At 47.3% G+C, this 22,141-nt stretch overlaps 1 protein-coding gene across 1 annotated transcript in view; it reads left to right on the top strand.

Moving 5' to 3' along the window:
- The window catches only part of LOC144826011 (catalase), a 234,292-nt gene that overhangs the window by 193,553 nt on the left and 18,598 nt on the right, over positions 1–22,141 (top strand). The window contains exons 10-11 of the mRNA XM_078684250.1: positions 8,929–9,059; positions 21,374–21,481. Of these exons, the coding sequence (XP_078540376.1) occupies positions 8,929–9,059; positions 21,374–21,481 (239 nt within the window). The remainder of the gene's footprint in view (positions 1–8,928; positions 9,060–21,373; positions 21,482–22,141) is intronic.

The raw sequence follows: 22,141 nt of genomic DNA, 5'->3' as shown, positions 1-22,141 counted from the left end.
GCTCCATTAAAGCATGTGGGGACGGTCTAATCGATTTTACCAGAAACATTTAAAAACTAAATGTAGTACTGTCAGTAGTGTATTGCCGTCCTTGCCTTGGCTACGTGGTGTCTTTTTATGTATTTTAAGTTACATTTTATTTCTTTACCCTTAGATAGGCTGTAATTGTTCCTTGGTCCTTTCTTTTTGTCACGTCATGATGGAACGCCATTTCCTTAGCTTGCCTTTTATGCTGAGCATCTCCCCATACTGCATATGCTTTCTCAATGAGTACTTCTATCAAAGAGTGAGGATTTCCCTAGTTGTCTGGTTGAATGCTTCTCTCATTGATCCTTAATAACTGTCCTTGACAGCTTGTCTCTACGTTTGTTTTACCTCCAGTTGATCAATTACCCAAGAGTAATGTGTAGTTTGACTCCAGTTTGACTCTGTTTGTGTGCTTTTTCACCATCCCAGTCCAACACTTGATTCTTGTTATTGCAAAGGAAATACATGCCTGCTATTGGATGTACCACCTGAGTCAACTATCCTACACATTAAACAATAGGTAGCCACTACGAGCCTTAACCTACTCCTGTGTGGGTGATACATCATTGAAAAAACTGCATTAGCTGCTGGTTTCACGGCGTTTGTTGTATCTTCCTGGTACTGCTGAGCCTGACTTACAACTACCTGAAGATGGTATCAAAGTCACAAAGCGCATTGATTTGGTGGTTGTATCCAACTTCCTGCAAGGCTAATTGTATGAAGGGTGGTCATTTAAAAAGGTTTCACAGCTCTGCCGTGCTGCAAAGTACCTATCGCTGATGATACTATAAAATTGCCTGCTTTGGGCATGTTTAGATGGACTCAACAGTCTTTTATACATTCTTATCCACTTGAGTCCACTCCTGTAGGGAACCACAGTAACACTGCAATCTTTTTTGGTGATCTCCATCCAGAGTGTAGAGGATTTTGGTTCCCCAACTCCCAACATCCTGGAACAGCAGTGTTAATCTGTCCACTGACACTTCAGCAGTGCATGCACTTGTGATGACCTACACAGAGCTTTAGGTTGGTCGAAGATTGTTGCTGTATGTTAATTGTGGTAACTTGCCTTGCAGGTCGCATCATGCATGCTCTGTCAATGTAGTTTAATTCTCTTGTAATCTCAGTTAGAAAGGTCTACATGTTGGCTAGTACAAAAGAAAGGAAAAATTCTAACAAAGAATGTTTCTCTCTAAAATAGTGTGGCATTGCCTTTCCATGGGCATCTTCCCTCTTTCCCCTGCCTTCTCCCGATTATGGGAACCTCTTTCCGTGGGACTTGCACAATTGAACCATGTGGTAAAGGCTTATTATAGAATCAAAGATTTACCTAGATGTAAAACTTTTAACCTGTAGTACTACCTATTTATTTGCATTTCCAGGCGTTCGCAGCATGGCACGTGTATCATGTACCATTTGCCTTTGTAATATTTTGTGCCTCCTGTATTTGCACACCCAGGGTATTTACTGCTTACATACAAATGTGCATATTAATCTTGTGCTGAGTACCGTTCCCTAGACCCTCTGTTATAGACGTAGCTGTACACAAGGTGGAGCTGATAAGAGCTATGTCGATTTTGTACAAAGCCCCTCCATCCACCCTTTATTAACACTATGCCCTCTAGATTGTCTTTTGTCTATAGAATTGCGCAGCACCTCCCTTCCAGAGAGCAGCTTTGCCCACTCCTGCAGATAAAATACTGCTTTAGTTCTTCCCCCAATGGCTCACTGATGTACACGCCTTTTCTCTATAAGCTAGCCTTCTGGCAGGTACTTTGTGGAAGTAGTACTTGCCAACTACGCCTACTGAATTGGTGCAAGCCTGCAATTCCACCAGCAAGTTGTATTTCTGCATTTAAATTGCATGTGGAGGGCTCCGGGACAAAATGATTGGTCACTAAGGTGTAATATTGCAGTTTGCCCGACCACCATACCACATCACTGGTCCAGTTATAATAACATCACTTTTGGGGAAGAGGATCATGTGTTTAAGATTCACATAAGGGTTAATCAACGACATCTGGGAGGGACGTGGCAGGCCTTACTGCATGTAGCTTTGGGGGGTTCCCTATATTCATTCCAACTGGACCATATTTCTATCCATTTCCGCGGGCAGCCACGGGCCACGTACACCGTTTTTTCCTGGAGCATGCACCAATCAATATCAGTTTTCCAGTGACCCAATCTAGGAGGTCTGGTTTGCCCCCCATTGCCTGGCTATGTTGTGTTTGACGATGGCAAACCCTAGTGTCGCCCATAGCTTCCCTCGGGACGGCAGATCTGTGGGTTCCCATATGTTTAGGAGGCACCTCTTTGCTTCCACTCGGAGCTCCACCCCACACACCTCCTGCATACAACGGGTCACCCAGGCCCAGTAATTCCTAATCAGCTGGCATTCCCACAGTATATGGAAGTATATCCGTACCTCCCCGCTCCCCCTCCTACAAAGCCCATCCTCACTCCGGCCCATGCGTTGCAGTCTAGTTTCTGAGAAGTATGCTCGGTGCAGGATTTTCAGCTGAATCAGCCGGAGCCTTGCCGATATGGCCACCTCCTATGGGGAGGCCAGTGCATTTCCCCATTCTTCCTCGTCTATTTCCAGCCCGTCTGCTTCCCATTTCCCTTTGAGGGGGAGCAGGAGGTCTGGGGAGTTGTTAATGATTTTTTTAAATGTAAGCTATATGGCATGTTCAGGAAGGTGGCCGTCTAAGAGTCTGTCCTCCAAGGGGGAGTAGTCAGGGGGCTGTGTATCCACGGAGATGTTTGTCTGGAGGGAGTGCCTGACCTGTAAGTATCTAAAGTATTTCGTGTGGGCCAGCTCATAGGTGCGCTGGAGCGAGGCGAAAGACACCATGCCCTCCGGGCACCACAGGTCCCGAATGTGGGAGATGCCTGAGGTCCCAATTCCGGAACCTCTTGGTGCGGCTCAGCGTTCCTAGCTTCTCTGCGATCCACAGGGGGGTAGCCTTCGTGAGGGTGTCAGCCCGTCCCAACTTTCGCTGCACAATGTGCCACAGCTGTACCGAGTGTTGCGTGGGTCCGGTAAGTTGGTACCTGCCTGGCCTAGAGTAGAGCGCAGCCTCAAAATTTCCCCCCGGTAGGAGACAGCGATCTATGCCGTACCCTGGGTCATTGCCAGCACAGTATGTGCCCTGGTTGATGGCCGCATGGTGGGCAGCCCAGTAGTACTTACGGATGTCCGGGAGCGCTATGCTTCCGTCAAACCATCCTAGGGTCAGTTTTTGGAGGGATATACGAGGAGTCCCAGACCACAACAGCTCTCTCTGTGTGGCCTCGATGGCCCTAAAATATGAGTGCGGGACCAAGTTCGGGTGGTTCTGTAGGGCATACAAGAATCGTGGCAGTGCCGTCATTTTGAAATGCGCCGCTCTTCCAAGGAGTGACAGTGGGAGCTTCCGCCAGGAGGCCAGGTCCCTCGCAAATCGTTGCAGGGGCGGCAGGAGATTTTTCTTGTATCTGGTGGTCTTTTCTTTAGAGATAAAGATCCCAAGGTATCGGAACCCCTCAGTGGCCACTGTGATCGGGCAGTTTCGCGGAGCGGCCGGAGGGCTGCCCTGTAGGGCGTATAGTATGGATTTACCCCAGTTGATGCTTTTTCCTGAATTCCTCCCAAAACTGGCAAAGATGTCCATGGCCACTATAAGGGACTTACGAGGCCTCGTTAGATATAGGAGGATGTCTTCCGCATACAGCGAAATCATGTCCTCCCATCCGTCCGCCCAGCGTATCCCTTTCAGGGAGAGGTCCTGTCTAATCCAGGCAGCTAATGGTTCTAGTGAAAGCGCAAACAATAGAGGTGAGAGGGGACACCCCTGCCGTGTCCCTCTCTCAAGCGCAAACACTTCAGAGGTTTTATTGTTAACAGAGACCTGGGCCAGGGGCTCAGAATAGACAAGACGCACCCACCCTATGAAGTTAGGGCCGAAGCCCAGTTTTCGGAGGACTGCCATCATATATAGCCATTCGAGTGTATCGAATGCCATTGCGGCGTCTAGAGACACTACCACCGCATCTTCCTGGAGGGTGTGGCAGCGCCCCAGCACTCCATGTAGCCATCGGAGATTGAGCGCTGTATTGCGGTGGACCAGAGCGGGAAGGACAGGTTTGAGCCTATTTGCGAGTACCTTAGCCAGGATTTTAGGCTCTGCGTTTAGCAAAGATATGGGCCTGTAAGAGGCACAGGAATCCCTTGGTTTCCCCTCTTTTGGGATAGCCACACTCGTGGCAATGCGCTGGTCTCGTGGTAGAGTGCCCCTCTCCTTGCTCTCCTCGAACATTCGTTTTAAGTACGGACTCAGGCCGCCAGGCGTCAGCTTGTACAGCTCTATCGGCAAGCCATTAGGCCAGAGGACCTTTCCCATCTTTAGGTCCCTGATCGCTCGGCTAAGTTCTTCTACAGCAAGCGGTGCCTCTAGGAATTCCCGCTCCGTATCAGAGAGGGCGGGCAGACGGATATCGGTCAGCAAGGAGATCGAGTCTTCTTCGGGCCTGTCTGAACCCCTGCTGTAGACTTTTTGGTAGTGTGACGCGAATTCCTAGACTATCTCACGGAGCTTCGTGATGACTTCTCCGGACTCAGTCTTGAGTTCTGCCACAACTCTCTGCGCCTATTGCTTTTTGTCTAGTCAGGCTAGTAATTTGCCCGCTTTGTCCCCCTGGTCATATATTCTACCCTCCTTGTCTCTGGCCATGGTCCTAGCTGCGTCCCTGGCCAGGGCCCTATTTTCCGCCGCTTTGAGTTCCATCAGGTGTATCGTTCTCGGTTCACCCCCCGTTTGAGCTGCCGTCTCCAGCGCAAGAAGGTCTCCCTCCATAGTAGCCATTTGTTTCTCCCGTTCCCTCCGGCGGCCGGTAATGGCAGACATGTTCTCCCCTCTTAGCACAGTTTTAAAGGCCTCCCACAACACCGATGATGAAGCTACAGTACCATCGTTGGCCTCAAAGTAGCGATCAATCGAGAGAGTAAGCTTTTTCCTTATTTCCTCGCAACGTAGGTACCAGGCATTTATTGGCGCGATACAGCCCCCCTGCTTGTCCCCGAATGTGAGGTGAGCAACCAACGGGGAGTGGTCCGATATTCCCCTTGCGAGATGTGTAATTTCATGAATCGTTGTCGCGCTGTAGAGGTGCTAGTATGTAGTCAATGCGGGAGAACGATCTGTGTGGGCCGGAGAAGAAAGTGTACTGAGTGTCCCTCGGGTGCCGGAGGAGCCACTGGTCGGTAAGACCAAATGTCTCCAGAAAATCTGATAACCACCTGTGCCCCGTTGGTATGTCCCTGGGTGGGTTTCGGTCAAGGGTCCCCAACACCACAGCGTTAAAGTCGCCTCCCACTAGGAGGCTTCCTACTGGTAAGGAAAGAAGTAACTTGCCCAGGTCCTGGTATGATTGGGTTTGAAGACAAGGTGGAATGTAGGTCGTAACCAGATTAATCCTACGACCCTCATTTCTGCCTGAGATAGCCACAAAGCGCCCTGAGGGGTCAGAGTCTGTGTGGTCGATGACCAGGGGAAGGTTGCGGCGAAGCAAAATGCCCACCCCTCTGGATCCTGAGGTGAAGCCGGCATGTGCCGCTAAGGTATATCCCCACCTGTTCAGCGCGTGACAAGTGTTGCCCAATAAATGCGTCTCCTGCAGGAGTACCACATCAGGAAGGTGCCTCTTTACAAATTGTAGTACTATGGTTCTCTTAAGCTTGTCCCCCAGCCCGTTGACGTTCCTGCTCATTATCTTCACACTCTTATCCCACTTCATAGCAATGCACGTTTCCTACCTAGACTTCCTCCTCGTGATTCCCAACCACGTGCACATGTACATTCATATAATTCTGTAGCGACGCCCTGTGTGAATTGATGCAACTCTCAATAACCACATTACAGTCCTTGTGTGACCTTACCAAACTTCTTCGTTTGTCCCCAACTGTCCCTCCCCTCCCCCAACTCTTCCCCCCTGCACCCCCCAGCCCCACCCCCTCCCCTGCTCCGTAGGCTTTGAACTACCCACATCCCCAATTAGCAGAGTGCCTTTCGCACGCTACTCACCCCGGAAGAGGAAGAAACAACAGGAGCGTACACTGGCCCCGGCCCATCCTGCCACCCGAGCCCCCCCCCCACCCAAACATAACATATAAACAATGTGCCAGCACATCCCGCGCTCAGCTAGAAATAAGATAGGTCCGGTACTAGTCTGTAGCTCATTCCCATAGTCCAAGTGGCAGGGTCCTCCCGGGCCATCAATCATAAGGTACGGAGGGGGAGGGGGGGGGGGTGAAAGGAGAACGGAGGTAGGGAGGTTGGGGGAATTTCAGCAATAATAGTCAACATGTTGGCTCCCCTTCGTTGCCAGTCACATAGTTTGCCCATCCCCTCCCCCCCCAGAGAAGACCAGCAGGTTAATCGCAGACCTCCCCAACAGCCGCACTTAACACAGTACTTTACGGTTTATGCCGGCACAGTTCCGCAGAGTCTTCATTCTCAGTGGCCAGCCGCACCGCGCAGGGTGTCCCTATCTGGGGCTTGCAGACCTGGATCTCCAGGAGCGCTGACTCTGGCCGTCCAGTTCCGATCTCCCTGCAGCTGATCCCAGAGATCCGGCCTGTGTGTCTCTCCAGCTCTGTGCCCCAGCTCCTTCACCAGTGGTCGATGCCTCCCTGTCGAGCCAGTCCCGCACCTCCGATGGTGAAGTGAAGAATATGGATTTGCCCCCCGTTATAACCTTGAGCCTGGCAGGAAAGAACATCATGCACTTGAAGCCTCTTTCTCCCAGCGCCGCCTTTACACCCACAAAGGATCGCCTCTCACGCTGAACCTGAAGAGTAAAGTCCGAGAAAAAGCAGATTGTGACATTCTCGTATTGCAGGTCCCCGGCCTGTCTGGCCGCCTGCAAAATAGCGTCTCTGTCTCTATAGTTAAGGATTTTTGCGATGATTGTCCTTGGCGGTGCCCCTGGTTTCGGTTTTGGGCTGGGCGCCCGGTGTGCTCGTTCTCCAGTGAATATGTTGGACAGACGTTTGGGCTTGAGATGGTGATGGATCAGGTCCTCAACAAAGAGTTCCATGCTTGGGTCTCTCTTGGTCCTCCGGGACCCCTACCAGGCGGATGTTGCTCCTACGGGCCCTTCCTTCTTGATCCTCCAGCCGGAGGGCCATCTGACGGTGTTGATGTACAAGTTCATTCACTCGCTGTTCCATCTTCTTGGTGGACGACTGCAGCTCCACAATAACTGCCTCATTAGCCTTGGTTTTCTCTGACATTTTATTTAGAACCGTACGCAGGAGGTTGACTGCTATGGAGATTTTGTCCATTTTCGTTTCCAGGGTGGCCCCCAGCGTTTGAATGGCTGCCATTATACTGGTTAGTGACGGTTCCTTCTGGTTGGACGGTTCCCCCGTCGGCTCCTCCGTCTGGGGCGCGTCCTTTTACACCGTGTACTTATCGAGTTTGTTGGTCTGGGTGGCCGTACCCTGCTTGGGCCTCATTGTTGTGTGTTCTCGGACTCGCAGCCCGGTCAGCGGTGTGTCCAGTCCTGCCCGGGAGTCAAAATCAGCATGCGGATCAATGGTGCGGATCCAGTAATTGTCTGCAACCCAGGTCTCCAAAAAAGGGGGGTGGCCCCGCCAGGCTCTCCGCTGGTGCGTTGTATGTTCTCGGGCCGTTCACTCCCCTTCGTCACTGGGCCCTCAACGGCCCGTGGCTGCCGCCGCCTGGTGTTGCCGCTTCCCTGGCACGTGTTCGCCCACCTCTGCGGTCTATTTCAATGCGGTGGCCCCGCCTGGTCCCCTCCGGCAGTCCTCACCTAGAGTCACAGGCCCTCTCTGAAGAGGCCCAGCAGGGCTCCTAGACTGCCCGGCACCCCTCCGTATCCAGCCAGGCCGCACCTTGTCGCACAGGCACTCGAAGCAAGCCCTCAGGAGACAGTTGTGCGATGTTCTTGATCGGCCAGGTGTTGCCTCCCTGCGTTTTGTCTGCTCGAGGTGTCTCCTCCGGTAGACTTTGGCCGCAAGTCGCCGTTTTAGGCTGCAATTGTTCCTCCCGCTGGGCCCCCACGCCCGGTCACAGCGGTGCAGGGACAGTCCCGTAGTTTCACCCCGTTACTCGCAGAGTCAGGCCCCCAGGAAGGTGTCTCGCAGTGCCCCCGTTGCCACCCGGTTATCGCCGTCCTTCTTGGCTGCTCGAGGCTTCCTCAGGCCTATGTGCTCACCGTCGGGTCCCCGTGTCCTACCTCCGAGATGAGGGGGCAGTTGTATCTACTCCAGTCGGCGCCGCGCCTTGGGGAGCACGCCGCTGTAAGTGCGCCGATTTTTCATGCCCCGACCAGGCCTTGAGGCCGGGGACTCGCCTGTGATGGAGGCCGACCGCGGCGCACCCTCGCTCCAAGCCAGCTCCCGGGTGCCTGAATTCAAGGCCGCAGCTTGGCAACGGAACAACGTAGCTGGGCCGGGCTTGGGAGGTCTATGCAGCGCTGCAGCGGAGTTGCGGGATCCGTCAGATGTGTTCCGGATTTTAGAGGGTGGAGGACTCGGCGAAACGGAGCTCCCGGGTTAGGCGGCCATCTTAGCCGGCGCCTAGCCACGCCCCCTGACAGGTATTCTTAAGTGTGAGCTCTTCCTACATGTTGCTATTGGAGTAAGATTACAGACTAAGAGTACAGGATGAGTAAGTACATTTCTTGTTGTGTTGAACTGTATTGGCAGATACACACATCACAGTAGTCATTCAGTTGGCATTTTGCAAAATAAAGGGACTTTCTTGGTAGGATAACAAAGATGGAAAATTCTTTGGCCTTCGTTGTAAAATGCTAAGTTCAAGTATATAATAAATGAATGTATCTTTAAGGTGGTCACTGTCCACTGTTCTTAAAACGAATTTATATATTTTTAAGGTGGTGCCCCAAATTATTACCCTAACAGCTTCAGCGCACCTGAAAATCAGCCCAGAGTCATGGAACATTGCTTTAAGGTCTCTGCCGATGTGGCTCGTTACAACAGTGCCGATGATGACAACGTTACCCAGGTAAAACTGAGTGTGATGGGTACATCCTCTGCGCCTGATTTTGTGGCAGTTTGTATAATCCTTCTGAGTAACTTGATGCAGTTTGGTACAGGATTTAATTCTGGATTCCCTTTGTTCAGACTACCATCTTTCAGTTTCAACGCACCACTGTTTGCAGAGCTACTTAATCCGCTGTGTATGTTGATTGTGAAGTAAATGCAACGTCTTCTGTGGATGAGTGTGAGCTGCGAAGATACCATTTGTTCCCTGTTGAAGCCTTTATATTTTGTTTTTGAAATAGTTTATGAATTGTACCTGTGGTGAGATTAATTATGTAGAAAAATATTTAACTATTTTATACAAACAAAATGTGAGCCTTGAACGACAACTAAAACATTTAACTTTAACATTTTGCACTCCTTTTTAGGTCTCGCCTATGCTGCGCCCATGCATTGCATAGGAGGGCCTTTAGCCGTCGCTCTGCTCATTTCATTTTCAAGCACACACTCGTGCTTGTGGCGGCATCAACCTTGCGGGAGCGAGCAGGGGTGCGCCACAAGCACGAGTGCAGTGCTTGAAAATGAGCAGACTGCGCGTGCATGCACGCACCACTCCCAAGCTCGCCTCCTGCACCCCCCTCTCTCACGCGCTAGCCGGTCCCCTTTCTCATCAAACAGGCACCTTTTGGTGTATAAAATTCTCTGCGTAGACACTTTAAGAAGTAGTACCCTATTGTGTGCAGCGTCCACATTTCAGCCGACTGCTAAACTTTTTGGTACCAGGAGTTTTTCGCAACTTTAAAAATAGTCTTGCCGCTTCGTTCTCTGGCATGTTTTGCTTTACCACAGGAATATTGGTGCTCACACAATAACATACACCTTTCCCTATATTCACAGTTTAATTTATATCTGCGCCAGCCACTGCGCCATTGCCAGGCACCTTAAACTAACATATAAACACATTTATGAGGGCAGCTAAAAATGCAAAAAAAAGGTAGGAGAAAAAGGCAGCGCGCACAGGCTCCGATACATGCAAGCGCGCTAGTTTATGAGCCTCCTAATGTCAGGAGATCTGCAACAATATATCAAATCCCCTGCCTAATCCACCACTATATCATCTCTCCTCCTTTCCGTGCTCACCCAATAGCAGCCACTTTCCCTCCTAATTATCACTTATTTTATGGCAACTCTAGTTAGTGCCACGTTGCCACCACATTAAAATTACATAGGGAAACGTACTTAGGGTCACAAGATAACATACCAAACAGTGAGGGACTAGGGGGAAGCAGCGCGCACAGGCTCACATATGTGCAGGTTCTCTTAGTTCATTAGATTCCCATTGTCGGTATATTGACAATGCTATATCTAATTACACTGCTAGGTGTTCTCTTCCAGGATCTTTTGGTTACTCAAGCTCCTCGCGGTGCTTTATTTTGTGGTAAGTTCTGCTTTCGAACATACAGTTGGGGCTCACACAATAACACCCACCTTTTTTATATTCATTGCTTCATTTATAGCTGCATTACCCAGTACCCCGTTGCCAAGTAACTTAATACTACATGAGAACACACTAAGAAGGACCGATTATAATGCAAAAAACTGTGGGGAAAGGGAGAGCAGCGCGCTTAGGCACATATATATGTAGGCCTGCTCAGTGAATCAGCCTTCCAATGACGATAAATCATGGTGATATGTGAAATCCAGCACTTAATTCGCCACTTTCTCACCTCTCCTCCTTTCCGTCTCCCCTTCTTGTAAACGTATACCTGCAGCCCCACCCCCGTCCCACCTTTAGTAGATCCGGTCAGCCATTTAACTTACTGCGTGCTTATTCAATTACTGTGAAAAGTAGTGCCCCATCATGTGTGCCGCTGGCATCTCGCCTAACACTGCTTAGCTTTACTCTACCAAAAACTTTTTGTCACTTAAAAGCTCACCACTGGGCTTTGGGTCCAGTATGTTTTGCTTGTGCACAAACTAAGTGCAGCGCTTTTCTCTGTCAGTTCCTCCCTGAGCCACCCCCACCGCCCTGTCTTCTTCTCTCTCACCCTCCCTCAGACCTTCTCTTTAATCTACTCTTTAATCTTTCAGTTATTCAGAACCTCTTTGTCTCTTCCTGCGACTTATTTTCTGTCACTGGACATCTCGTGTATCCCTCTGCCACCATCCTCTCTCTTTATTTTTCAGTTCATCCCGTCCCCCGCCGCCGTTTCCTTCTCTCCATCCCTCAGACCATCTCTTTAATCTCCCCATTAACCTTTCAGTCACCCAATGTCTCTTTCTCTCTTTGTCTCCTCCTTACTCTCCTAGGCAATGTATTCTCTGGCAGCACTGTGTATCCTTATTTTAATCCAATCTGTCGCATACCTGCCCCTCCCCCAGACCATCCCTTTTATGCCTCTCATTCTTTTTATTCTCTCTTAGATCCTCTCATGTGCCCTATCCATCCTGCCTCTCCTAAGCCACCCCTCCTAACCCTCCCCCTACGTGCCTCTCGTACACCCCTCTTCTAACCCTCCCCGCCTGCCTCTCTTACACATCTCTCCTAACCCTCCCCCGCCTGCCTCTTACACCATCTCTCCTAACCCTCTCCCGCCTGCCTCTTACGCCATCTCTCCTAGCCACCTCTGCCTGCCTCTTACACATCTCTCCTAACCCTCCCCGACTGCCTCTGACAACATCTCTCCTAACCCTCCCCGACTGCCTCTTACACATTTCTCCTAATCCTCCCCGTCTGCCTCTCTTACACATTTCTCCTAATCCTCCCCGTCTGCCTCTCTTACACATCTCTCCTAACCCTCCCTGTCTGCCTCTTACACATCTCTCCTAACCCTCCCTGTCTGCCTTACACATTTCTCCAAACCCTCCTCATCTGCCTTTTACACATCTCTCCTAACCCTCCCCGTCTGCATCTTACACATCTCTCCTAACCCTCCCTGTCTGCCTCTTACACATCTCTCCTAACCCTCCCTGTCTGCCTTACACATTTCTCCAAACCCTCCTCATCTGCCTCTTACACATCTCTCCTAACCCTCCCTGTCTGCCTTACTTACACATCTCTCCTAACCCTCCCTATATGCCTCACTTACACATCTCTCCTAACCCTCCCTGTCTGCCTCTTTCACATCACTCCAAACGCTCCCTGCCTGCCTCTTAGTTCTTCTCTCCTAACCCTCCCCCACCTACCTCTTAGTCCATCTCTCCTAACCCACCCTGTCTGCCTCTTACACCATCTCTCCTTACCCTCCCCATCTACCTCTTACAAATCTCTCCTAACCCTCCCCACCTGCCTCTTTGACCATCTCTCCTAACCTTCCCCACCTGCCTCATACACATCTCTCCAAACCCTCCCCGCCTGCATCTTACACCATCTCTCCTAGCCACCTCCGCCTGCCTCTCTTACACATTTCTCCTAACCCTTTCTAACAGATTTCTCCTAACCCTCCCGCCTGCATCTCTTACACATCTTGTCTACTCTCTTTAGGCCTTTTCATGTATCCCTTTTCACTTTCCTCTCCTCCCATCTCCTTCACCCCTTCCCTCTCACACTCTCTCCTAGGTCATCCTATGTTTCCCTCCCAACTTATTCCCTTTCCTCCCATCTCTTGCATCCCTTTCCTCCGTCCTGCTTTATATTTCTCCCTCCTAGGACACCTCATGCACTTTACTACATCTTCAACCATCTTTTTCAGCCTCTCCAAGATCTCTAATTTTTTGTCTGTCTCGTTGACCATCTCGTGTTTCCTTCTCCTTCCTCCCTCTCCGACCATCTATTGTTTGTATGATAGAGGCACACATCGCTGAACCACTCGTGCCTCTACCACGCAACCAACGCGTCTTAACCACGTTATTTCGTGGTAAAGGCTTGAATGGTAAAGGGGCATGCGTGGCTAGGCTAGCGACCCCCTCCCCTGCCCTAAGCTACAAACTTAGCCCTGCACTGAGGTCCAAATACCAGTCCCCCTCCCAACACCCTTGCTGTCCCTATCCCTTAACAAACACTACGTACCCCGACCCACTCCTCCCCCTTGCGCTGTCCCTAAAACTATCCTAAACCCTTCCTCTGCCCTCAGGCCTAAACTAAAACGCAAACCCCTATTTTAAACAAGCATCGACCTAGCCAATAGGTCTTGCGTTTGTGACCTTTTAAAGGTTTAGCCATGCAACAGTTGATGTTGTTTTACCAAGGATATTGTGCTGGATAACTAAACACTAATAAGGTCCCAAAAGCGAGACCTATTGACTTTGCCAATGCTTGTTTCACTTGGAGTTATTGACCTTCCACTAGAATACAATCTTGCTTCTCAAAGCCTAAAAAAAACTAATATTTTAGAGAACATCCAGCTAGTTCACCCGTGATCCAGTGTTACAACCCAAATATTTGGAACTCCAATATTTGTTGATCATGAGGGGAACACCTGTATCTTGATTGATAGGTATTAGATTTTTTTCAATTCTTAGATTTTTGCAAATGCTTGAAGCTCACAGTGACTTGCGACTGCCCAAACCCGAAGACCCTCAAAAGGAATTCTTACAGTACAAAGAAATTGTCGATTTTTTCCTTCTGTCTGTAGTATATAGTGGTAATAACCTTCACCCACTCTGTAGACTTGCATCTAACAATGCCAGACGTGCTTTATCCACTGATGGATTTCCATCAGTGTTTTTCATATTTGGATATTTGAACACAACGGAGCACACTTGTTCACGGCATTTGTACACCCAGATTGCCAAACTGCTCAAATAATGTTGTTGAGACAAATATTCAATTAGCTTCTTTTCACAACTTACCACGTTTTACTATTTTTTTGTGGAAACGCAGTTTGGGAAGACTTGTGCTTAACTAGACTGTGTGCAAGAGACCTCCATAATGATTAAAAGTTAATTACCAAAGTAAAACAGTAAATGCAGTAGTATTTAATAGTGACTCACTAGTAATCCATAATATTTAAATAGTTATTGATCTCTGTAAAGGAAGTTATGGTAAAAAACAAATTACGGCATACAAAACAAGATACAGACTTTCCACTTGTAACCGCAAAAGAAGGGAACGCTTATGGCCCATCTGTAACTCCATGTTTCCTTATTATTAAAGGCAAGAGGTGTTTATGTAATTAGTACTACTTTCAGTCCATCAGGAGGTAGTCACCGAGTCAGAGGATTCCTGGGGCAGCTGCCGGCCTTGCTTTCTCCTTAGGACTGCTCTGATCAAAGCCCAATATATCTTGTTGGACTTCTCCAATTCTAAAGTCGTTCTATTTGTTCTATTGTGTTTTGATCACTGCAGTCAGAGTTGCTTCTGGTGGAATGTAGACGGATGTTCAGATAGGCCCATGTAATTAATTGATAAAGGAATCTTTGATTAAGTCAAATTTCCGGGAAAATTAATTATTTCATTGTGATGCGAGTAATTTTTGATGGATGTATTCCTACTGTATGCGTACTTTTCTTTGGAGTATATTCTGCCCAGGTTCCGTGGGCTTAGATGACCAAACCTCTTTTGTTTTTGTGTTTTGAACCCCAGTCATCGGCATGATTCACAATATAGACTGGAAAGTGCAATGACCAGATGAAATAAAAAAGAACTACCAAAATAAATTGTATATGAAGAGTGTCCCTGATTAAACAACTGTCCCTTAACAAAAAATCATGGGACAAATCCTCAGTAGAATTCCTTTACAATGAGTGAAATTGAAAATTTGCCTTGTATCTAATACCGAATATGCGCTCCTAAATTATAGTGAAATACTTGGAGGGCAAATCCACAAACATTCAAGCTTTTTTGGTCAACCCAATGGCCCTTAGCAATGCACACCATTGTTTGTATTGAGTTCGAGCAGTCAGTCCTTTTACCCTGCCAATAATTTGTACGAGTCACTAAATGAGCTCTCTGCTGTTACTAGCCATTATTCAAAAAATGGGGAGAATGCTCAAGAGAGGCTGAAGAAGTGACTGACTGACTGACGGTATTTCTAAAGCGCACTAATGCCGAGGCGTCTTGGCGCTGAGTAAAGTGACCAACTAGGTACTAACCGAAGCATCATTGAGTAAAGAGCCATGTCTTAATATCCTTCCTGAACAGTTTACGGTTAGTGATTTGTCGAAGGTGAAATGGAGCCGAGTTCCATAACCTTGAGGCCAGTTGAGAGAAGCGCTTGCCTCCCCAACGTGATCTTTTAATCTTAGGAACCTTAACCAGACACTGCACCGCTGACCTAAGGGAACGGCTACGCTGATATCGAGAGAATAGAGATTGAAGATCTAGAGCCCCGTCTCCGGCCAAAGCCTTATGAACCTAGCACAATGCCTTAAACTCCACCCGTCGTTGAACTGGAAGCCAATGTAATTTGCTAATGGAGCGGGAAGTAGAATTATACTTGGGCAGGTTGAGAAGTACTCTTGCTGCTGCATTCTGAACTGATTGCAGCTTGGCCATTTGAGCCGTACCAGCTCCCAGATAAAGGGCGTTCCCATAATCAATTCTAGAGAAGACAGTAGAAATTAGAACTGTTTTCCTGAGAGAGAAGGGGATAAACTGCAATATCTTTCTCAGCCCTTTTAGCATCAAGAAGCACGCTGAGGCCACTTGATTAATCTGTGGCCGCCAGGAAATGTCTTTGTCAAACACTATGCCGAGATTCCTAGCTTTAGCCACTGGAAGCGGACAGGCCCCCGCTGAGATAGGCCACCAAAGCTGATTCCAAATGGAGGCCTTTTGGCCAAATTCAAGGACTTCAGTTTTTGCAGTGTTCAGCTTTAAAAAGTTCAAATTCATCCAGGACATGAACTTGGACATACATAAGGAGGAGTGTACTGCTTTCGCCTCAATTGAATGAGAAACTGACACTATCAGCTGAGTGTCATCTCCGTACAACACTAGCTTAAGGCCTTGTTGTTGAATTAATTTCGCCAACGGTGCAACATAAACATTAAACAGAGTAGGTGAAAGAGAGGATCCCTGCGGAAGTCCTGGAAGGGTAAATTTTTCTGATTGGTAGCCATTCCAGAGGATAACCTGTTCTCTGTCTGACAGGAAGTGCTAATGGATACATCCAGTGTAAAGAGTAAGCAGACACCCAGACCTCTCTGGCTCCCAGCTCACTTCTACAAAGAGTACTCCGCCCCGATTATAATGTTTGTTTAGTCGTTCATACTTTGCAGCCTGCAAGACCAGCCACCACCCCTTCGGAAGGCTACGGTCTCTTTGGTTCTAGTGTCTGGCAGTGCTCCACGGGTGTATTTATCGATGAATGCGGATTCCAGTGTACTCACACTGATTCGGCAAGCAGGTTGAAGATGTTGTGGCCCATCAACAGATAGCTACCTAAAAGTGTGATTAGACCCATCATTTTATAGTATCTACAGTTTGGGATGGTCGAAGTCCACTATTGCTGTCTTCTGTCTCATCTCCTTTTCTCTTAAACAGCACCAATTGCCTAGCAGTAATAGCGGCACACCTAAGAAGACAGTACATTCACTTCTAACCATATCTGGACGACTGGCTCATAAAAGCCAGCTCACACAAACAGTGTGTGCAAAACACTCAAGCTACTATTCAACTGCTTCACGACTTGGGATTCACGGTAAATCAAGTCAAGTCGCACCTGCACCCCTCGCACATACAACAATATCTTGGCGCTACAATAAACACCCAATTAACACTAGCTTATCCCTCTCCAGCCAGGATAACAAGTGTACAAACTCTCCTAACAAAATTCAAGCCACAACACTCGCTACCAGCTAGAGTGTCCATGCAACTCATAGGAATGATGGCGTCTTGTATATCTGTAGTACCTCACGCAAGACTGTAAATGCGTCCACTCCAAGAGTGCCTAGCACGCCAATGGAACCAGGCTCAAGGTCACTTAACAGACCTAGTGTTGGTAGACTGTCGGACTCATCGTTCTCTGCAATGTTGGAACACCAAAAACCTTTCCAAGGGACGACCGTTTCTAGAGCCAGTTCGCCAAATAGTCATGACAGTGGACGCATCACTCTCCGGCTGGGGAGCCCATCTACTGCACAACACCACACAGGGCAGGTGGACACCGCAACAAAATTTACTCCATATGAATCATTTGGAGTTGCTAGCTGTGTTTCTAGCTCTGAAAGCATTTCAAACTCACGTGTCAGGCAAGGCTGTCTTAGTCCGCTCAGACAATATGACAGCTATGTACTACATAAACAAACAAGGAGGGACACACTCTCTGCAGCTCTCTGTTAGCTCAGCAGATATGGAGATGGGCTATACCGCTAAAAATCTTCCTCTTAGCCCAACACGTCCCAGGAGTACAAAGCATCATCGCAGATCTGCTAAGTCAACAAACACAGCAGATCCACGAGTGGGAGCTGGACCCGCAAGTTCTTCATCCGTTCTTCCAAATGTGGGGACAACCTCAGTTAGACCTCTTTGCCACCCACGAAAACGCGAAATGCCCAAACTTTGCCGCCTGATACCCACACCCATTGTCCAAGGGCAATGCAATATGGATATGGATGAACTGGTCAAGACTATTTGCGTACGCTTTTCCTCCTCTCCCACTCCTCTCCCACTACTTACCTTAGTGGTGCGCAAACTACAACAACATTCCCTGACACTCATTCTAGTCGCTCCAACTTGGGCCAGATAACCGTGGTACACCACCTGCTGCAAATGTCTGTGGTGCCACATCAAAAACTAAATCTATCTCCAAGACTGCTAATGTAGAACCATGGAGAGATCAGACACCCGGACCCAGCTCCGCTCAACCTAGCGATCTGGCTCCTGAGGTCATAGTTTGTTAACCTCAACATTCCTCTAGAATGCATGAACATCATTAAAGAAGCTAGATGTCCCACTACCAGAGCATGCCATGCTGCTAAGTGGAAACGCTTTGTCATATACTGCCAAAACAACCAAATCGATCCCTTAGACGTGTCTATACAACACATCATAGGATATCTTTTACACCTTCAAAAGTGTAACTTAGCCTATACGTCTATCAGCTATTGCAGCATACTTACAAAACAGACAACCTCTGTCTCGGTTTAGAGTACCAGCTATTAAAGCTTTCATGGAAGGACTCAAAAGAATAATTCCTCCCAGAATGCCACCAGCACCAGTGTGGAACCTAAACATTGTTCTTACCAGGTTAATGGGTCCTCCCTTTGAACCACTACATAAATGTGAATTGCAATTCCTAACTTGGAAAGTAGCTTTCCTGGTAGCAATGAGTTAGTGAACTACAAGCATTTACCATTCAAGAACCCTTTTTGCAAATGCATCATAACAAAGTGGTTCTTCGTACTAATCCCAAATTCCTGCCTAAAGTCATTTCACCATTCCATCTAAATCAATCCGTTGAGCTGCCTGTATTCATCTTGCAGCCTCAAACAGTCGCAGAAAGGGCCCTACTCACCTTAGATGTTAAAAGAGCATTGCTGTACTATATCGAAAGAACACAATCGTTTCGTAAAACAAAACAACTTTTTGTGTCTTTTTCGCCACCACATAAAGGCAACCCTATATCAAAATCAGGGATCGCCAGATGGATAGTTAAATGCATACAAATTTGTTACCAAAAAGCAAAAGCCCACTCAACAAGAAAGTTTGGGGCTTAAATGGCGTTCTTAGGGATCATCCCCTTAGATGACATATGCAAAGCAGCTACATGGCTTAAACCGCACACATTCACAAAGCATTATTGTGTAGATGTGCAAACTAAACAACAAGCCACTGTGGGCCAAGCTGTATTAAAAACACTGTTTCAAACAACTGCAACAGATACAGGTGGTCGCTGCTAGGTGTGGCTACTGCTATAAAATCTATGCTTAGTGTGTAATCTGCAGCTCATATGCCTCGAACGGAAAATGCTACTTAAAGTATGCATCTGTTCTTTGCATGTAGAGCTGCAGAGTTGCACACGCCCACCCGCCTCCCCGGCTACCTTTACCTGTTCCAGTATTATCTTAATTAGATACAAATCACATGGACATATCTACTTCTTGTACAGCTCCATCACTTCCCTAATGGCGAAAAACAATCTTGGGATGGAGCCGATGCCCACGCGCAGTTTCATCCTAAGGAGAAGTCACCTATCTCGTGACTCTGAAAGTCTTTCTACAACAAAACAAACTGCAAACATCCGGGCCCAACACTAGGTGGCCATCTATACATAGTGTGCAACTCTGAAGCTCTACATGCCAAGAACAGATGCATACTGGTAAGTAGCATTTTCTCTTCCAGGGGATACTCATCAATAGTCCTAAGCACTGAATAGTCCCGCCCACATGCGAGACCCCGGAGCAATAGCCAATAATATGTATGTGTATGTATATATATATATATATATATATATATATATATATATATATATATATATATATATATATATAATATATATATATATATTATATATAATATACATATACAGCCCAATATACACCATACTAGGCTCAAAAACTGCCATTATTGCCTGTAAAAGGTGAACAACACTTACAACGCAACTTTTACATCGCAGAGCCTTTACAACGCAACCATTACAACGCAAACTATTACAACGCATTGCTCTGGGGTGCGCTCTAGGATAGGGAATAGGTTAATTTACTATCCAATAACCTTCCCTAGTGTCCACGGAGACTGTAGTTGGAATAGTAAATTAAACTATTCTCTATCCAGCACCCCAAAGCACTTTGCGTTGTAATGGACTACGTTGTAATACTTACGTTGTAAAGGCATGCGATGTAAATGCATGCGTTGTAATGTCATACATCCCCTGTAAAGTCTTTACATTTGCTAAATAAAAACATATAAATAACATTATATGACCATGCAAAGAAGAAAACACTGCATTGGTTTTCTTTGAAACACACAACCTTTATTTTCAAAGGTAAAAACAGGCAGGATCATAGAGGCAGCGTTAGCCTAGATAGGCTGCATTGTAACAACAGAAAAATCTGGCGCCGTGCCTTTAAGACCTCCGTGAGCCTCCAGGCTCCCATCATGCACCACAGGTGACAGTTAGGTCAGTTCTTTTTTCGGGCTCTTTCTGTGAGGATCCTGGAGCATTGAGCTCGCCAGTTGGTGATATATTTTCACTTTCTTCTGGTTTTTCTCTAATTTCTTCGTCTTTACTCGACGTCTTTAGTCATTATCTGACTAATCCAACAATTTTTTGCTGTTTTTTGGCTATTTTTCCAGTCACAATGCCGGCCTTATTTGTTAAGTGTCCGGCCTGTGGTAAAAAAATGGCCAAGACAGACCCTCATTCGGTCTGTGTAGCTTGTCTACCATCTTCTCACAAGCCAGAACTCTGCTACCACTGCAGCAAGCTTTCAAATAGGACTTTGAGAGATAGAGAGAAGAGCAGGCTTCAGTCCCTGCATGACAGAGGAGAAACTGTGAGTGGAAGAGAAGAATTTCATTCCAGGAAGCCTTCTTCTCAGCACAAAGAGCGCAAGGACAGAGGGGAGAACAGAAAACATCGGTCTCCTTCAACTTCGAGGGACAGATCTTCTTCCAAGGTACCTGTGTGCTCAAAATCAGCATCGAAATCACCGTCGCGTCATACGTCGACGTCGAAGCATCCCTCGCCGTCGAAGAAGAATTTGCCGTCGAATCAAGGTGAGAAGCGACATGAGCGTAGGCGGTCCCGGTCTGGCTCGCCTACGACTGCAAGAGGGCGGAACTCGACGTCGTCTCATCGGCGTCGACGGTCGCCGTCGAGAGGCTCGAAACATCAGTCAAGGTCGCCGTCGAGAGGTGCCATGACGTCGACGTCGAACCGGGCAGTAGAGGTTTCGACGTCGAAGAGCCCCAGTCATGCGACGTTGAGGCACACGACGCCGAGAAAATCATCGCCGTCGAGGCGCCTGACGTAGACGCCGAAAAGGCAATTGTCGTCGAAGAGGTCGCCGCCGAGGAGACAGCTAAAAAAAATGTTTGTGTGTGTATATATGTGTATATTGTGATCAAGGTGCTTCGGGCACCGAAACGCGTCGTGGTGGTGAGCAAATAAAATCACTATATCACTAAACCATGGTTTTCCTCGTCTTCCTTTGCTGCCAGACCGCTGCAGGACGTCTTTATGCTGAAATATATATATATATATATATATATATATATATATATATATATATATATATATATATATATATATATATATTATTGATATTTTTTCAACTAAAGGTTACTGCGAAGGTAGAGTGGATATTTGCTGTTACAAAGGATTTTTGTTTAAAAAAAAAAGTTGTGGAAATGACTGGAGTAATTACTGAAGAAAATAGATTTTTTTTTACTAAGAATCACAACTAGTTACTTTTGTTTGTTTGATTTAGTGTTTGTTTTTTTAAATGTAGGTTCGCACATTTTATACTCAAGTTCTGAATGAAGAGGAGCGCAAGAGGTTGTGCGAGAACATTGCTGGGCATCTGAAAGGTGCTCAGCTTTTCATCCAGAAGAGAGCTGTAAGTATAATTATAAATCTATGTATGCTGTGGCTTTTCTTGGAGAAGGGGGTAGTGCAGATGATTGTGGAGGATGGAATGAGATGCTCGAGGGGACTGATTCAGAATAGAGCAACTCAGATCTGTTTCAGCCATTCCGCTCACACTGCATTGAATTATACTCTTTTCCTTATACAGGCTGCTAGCCCCTGTTTAACATCCTCTCCCATTTCCTGCACACCTCCTCTCCCTTGGCCCATCACTTTCAATTTAGTGACGGCAGGAATGAGCTGAGGTGTGGGAAAATCAGGTGAGGGAGGAGTAGGGAAGTTTCTCTAATCGGCTAAGCCCTGCGGATGACCACAGACGGCCCCTTGTTGTCACTTTTTACTAAACAGCAGTGAGGAAGATGAAGTTGGACAGGACAGTAGCCTGGATAACTGCTAATTATTGTTAAAGCATAAACCTCTACCAGCTTTTTACTCCAATACTGTCTGCAAGTATAAAACAAGTGTTCAATAGTTTTTTTATTAAGCTCTGGGGATTTTCTTTGAATTCTAGCACTTGTAGATTTATCTGCCTATAACTGCTGGACTACAAGTTCCAGAACGTAATAAACCATGTATTTGAAATGTCAAAGCAGTTATTGGTTTACACTTTGTCCATCCTTTATAGCAAGTT

Source organism: Lissotriton helveticus, chromosome 3_2 (genome assembly GCF_964261635.1).
Source record: "Lissotriton helveticus chromosome 3_2, aLisHel1.1, whole genome shotgun sequence".
NCBI lineage: Eukaryota > Metazoa > Chordata > Amphibia > Caudata > Salamandridae > Lissotriton > Lissotriton helveticus.
Note: the sequence above shows the minus strand (reverse complement) of the source record. Positions and strands in the feature narration are given on the sequence as shown.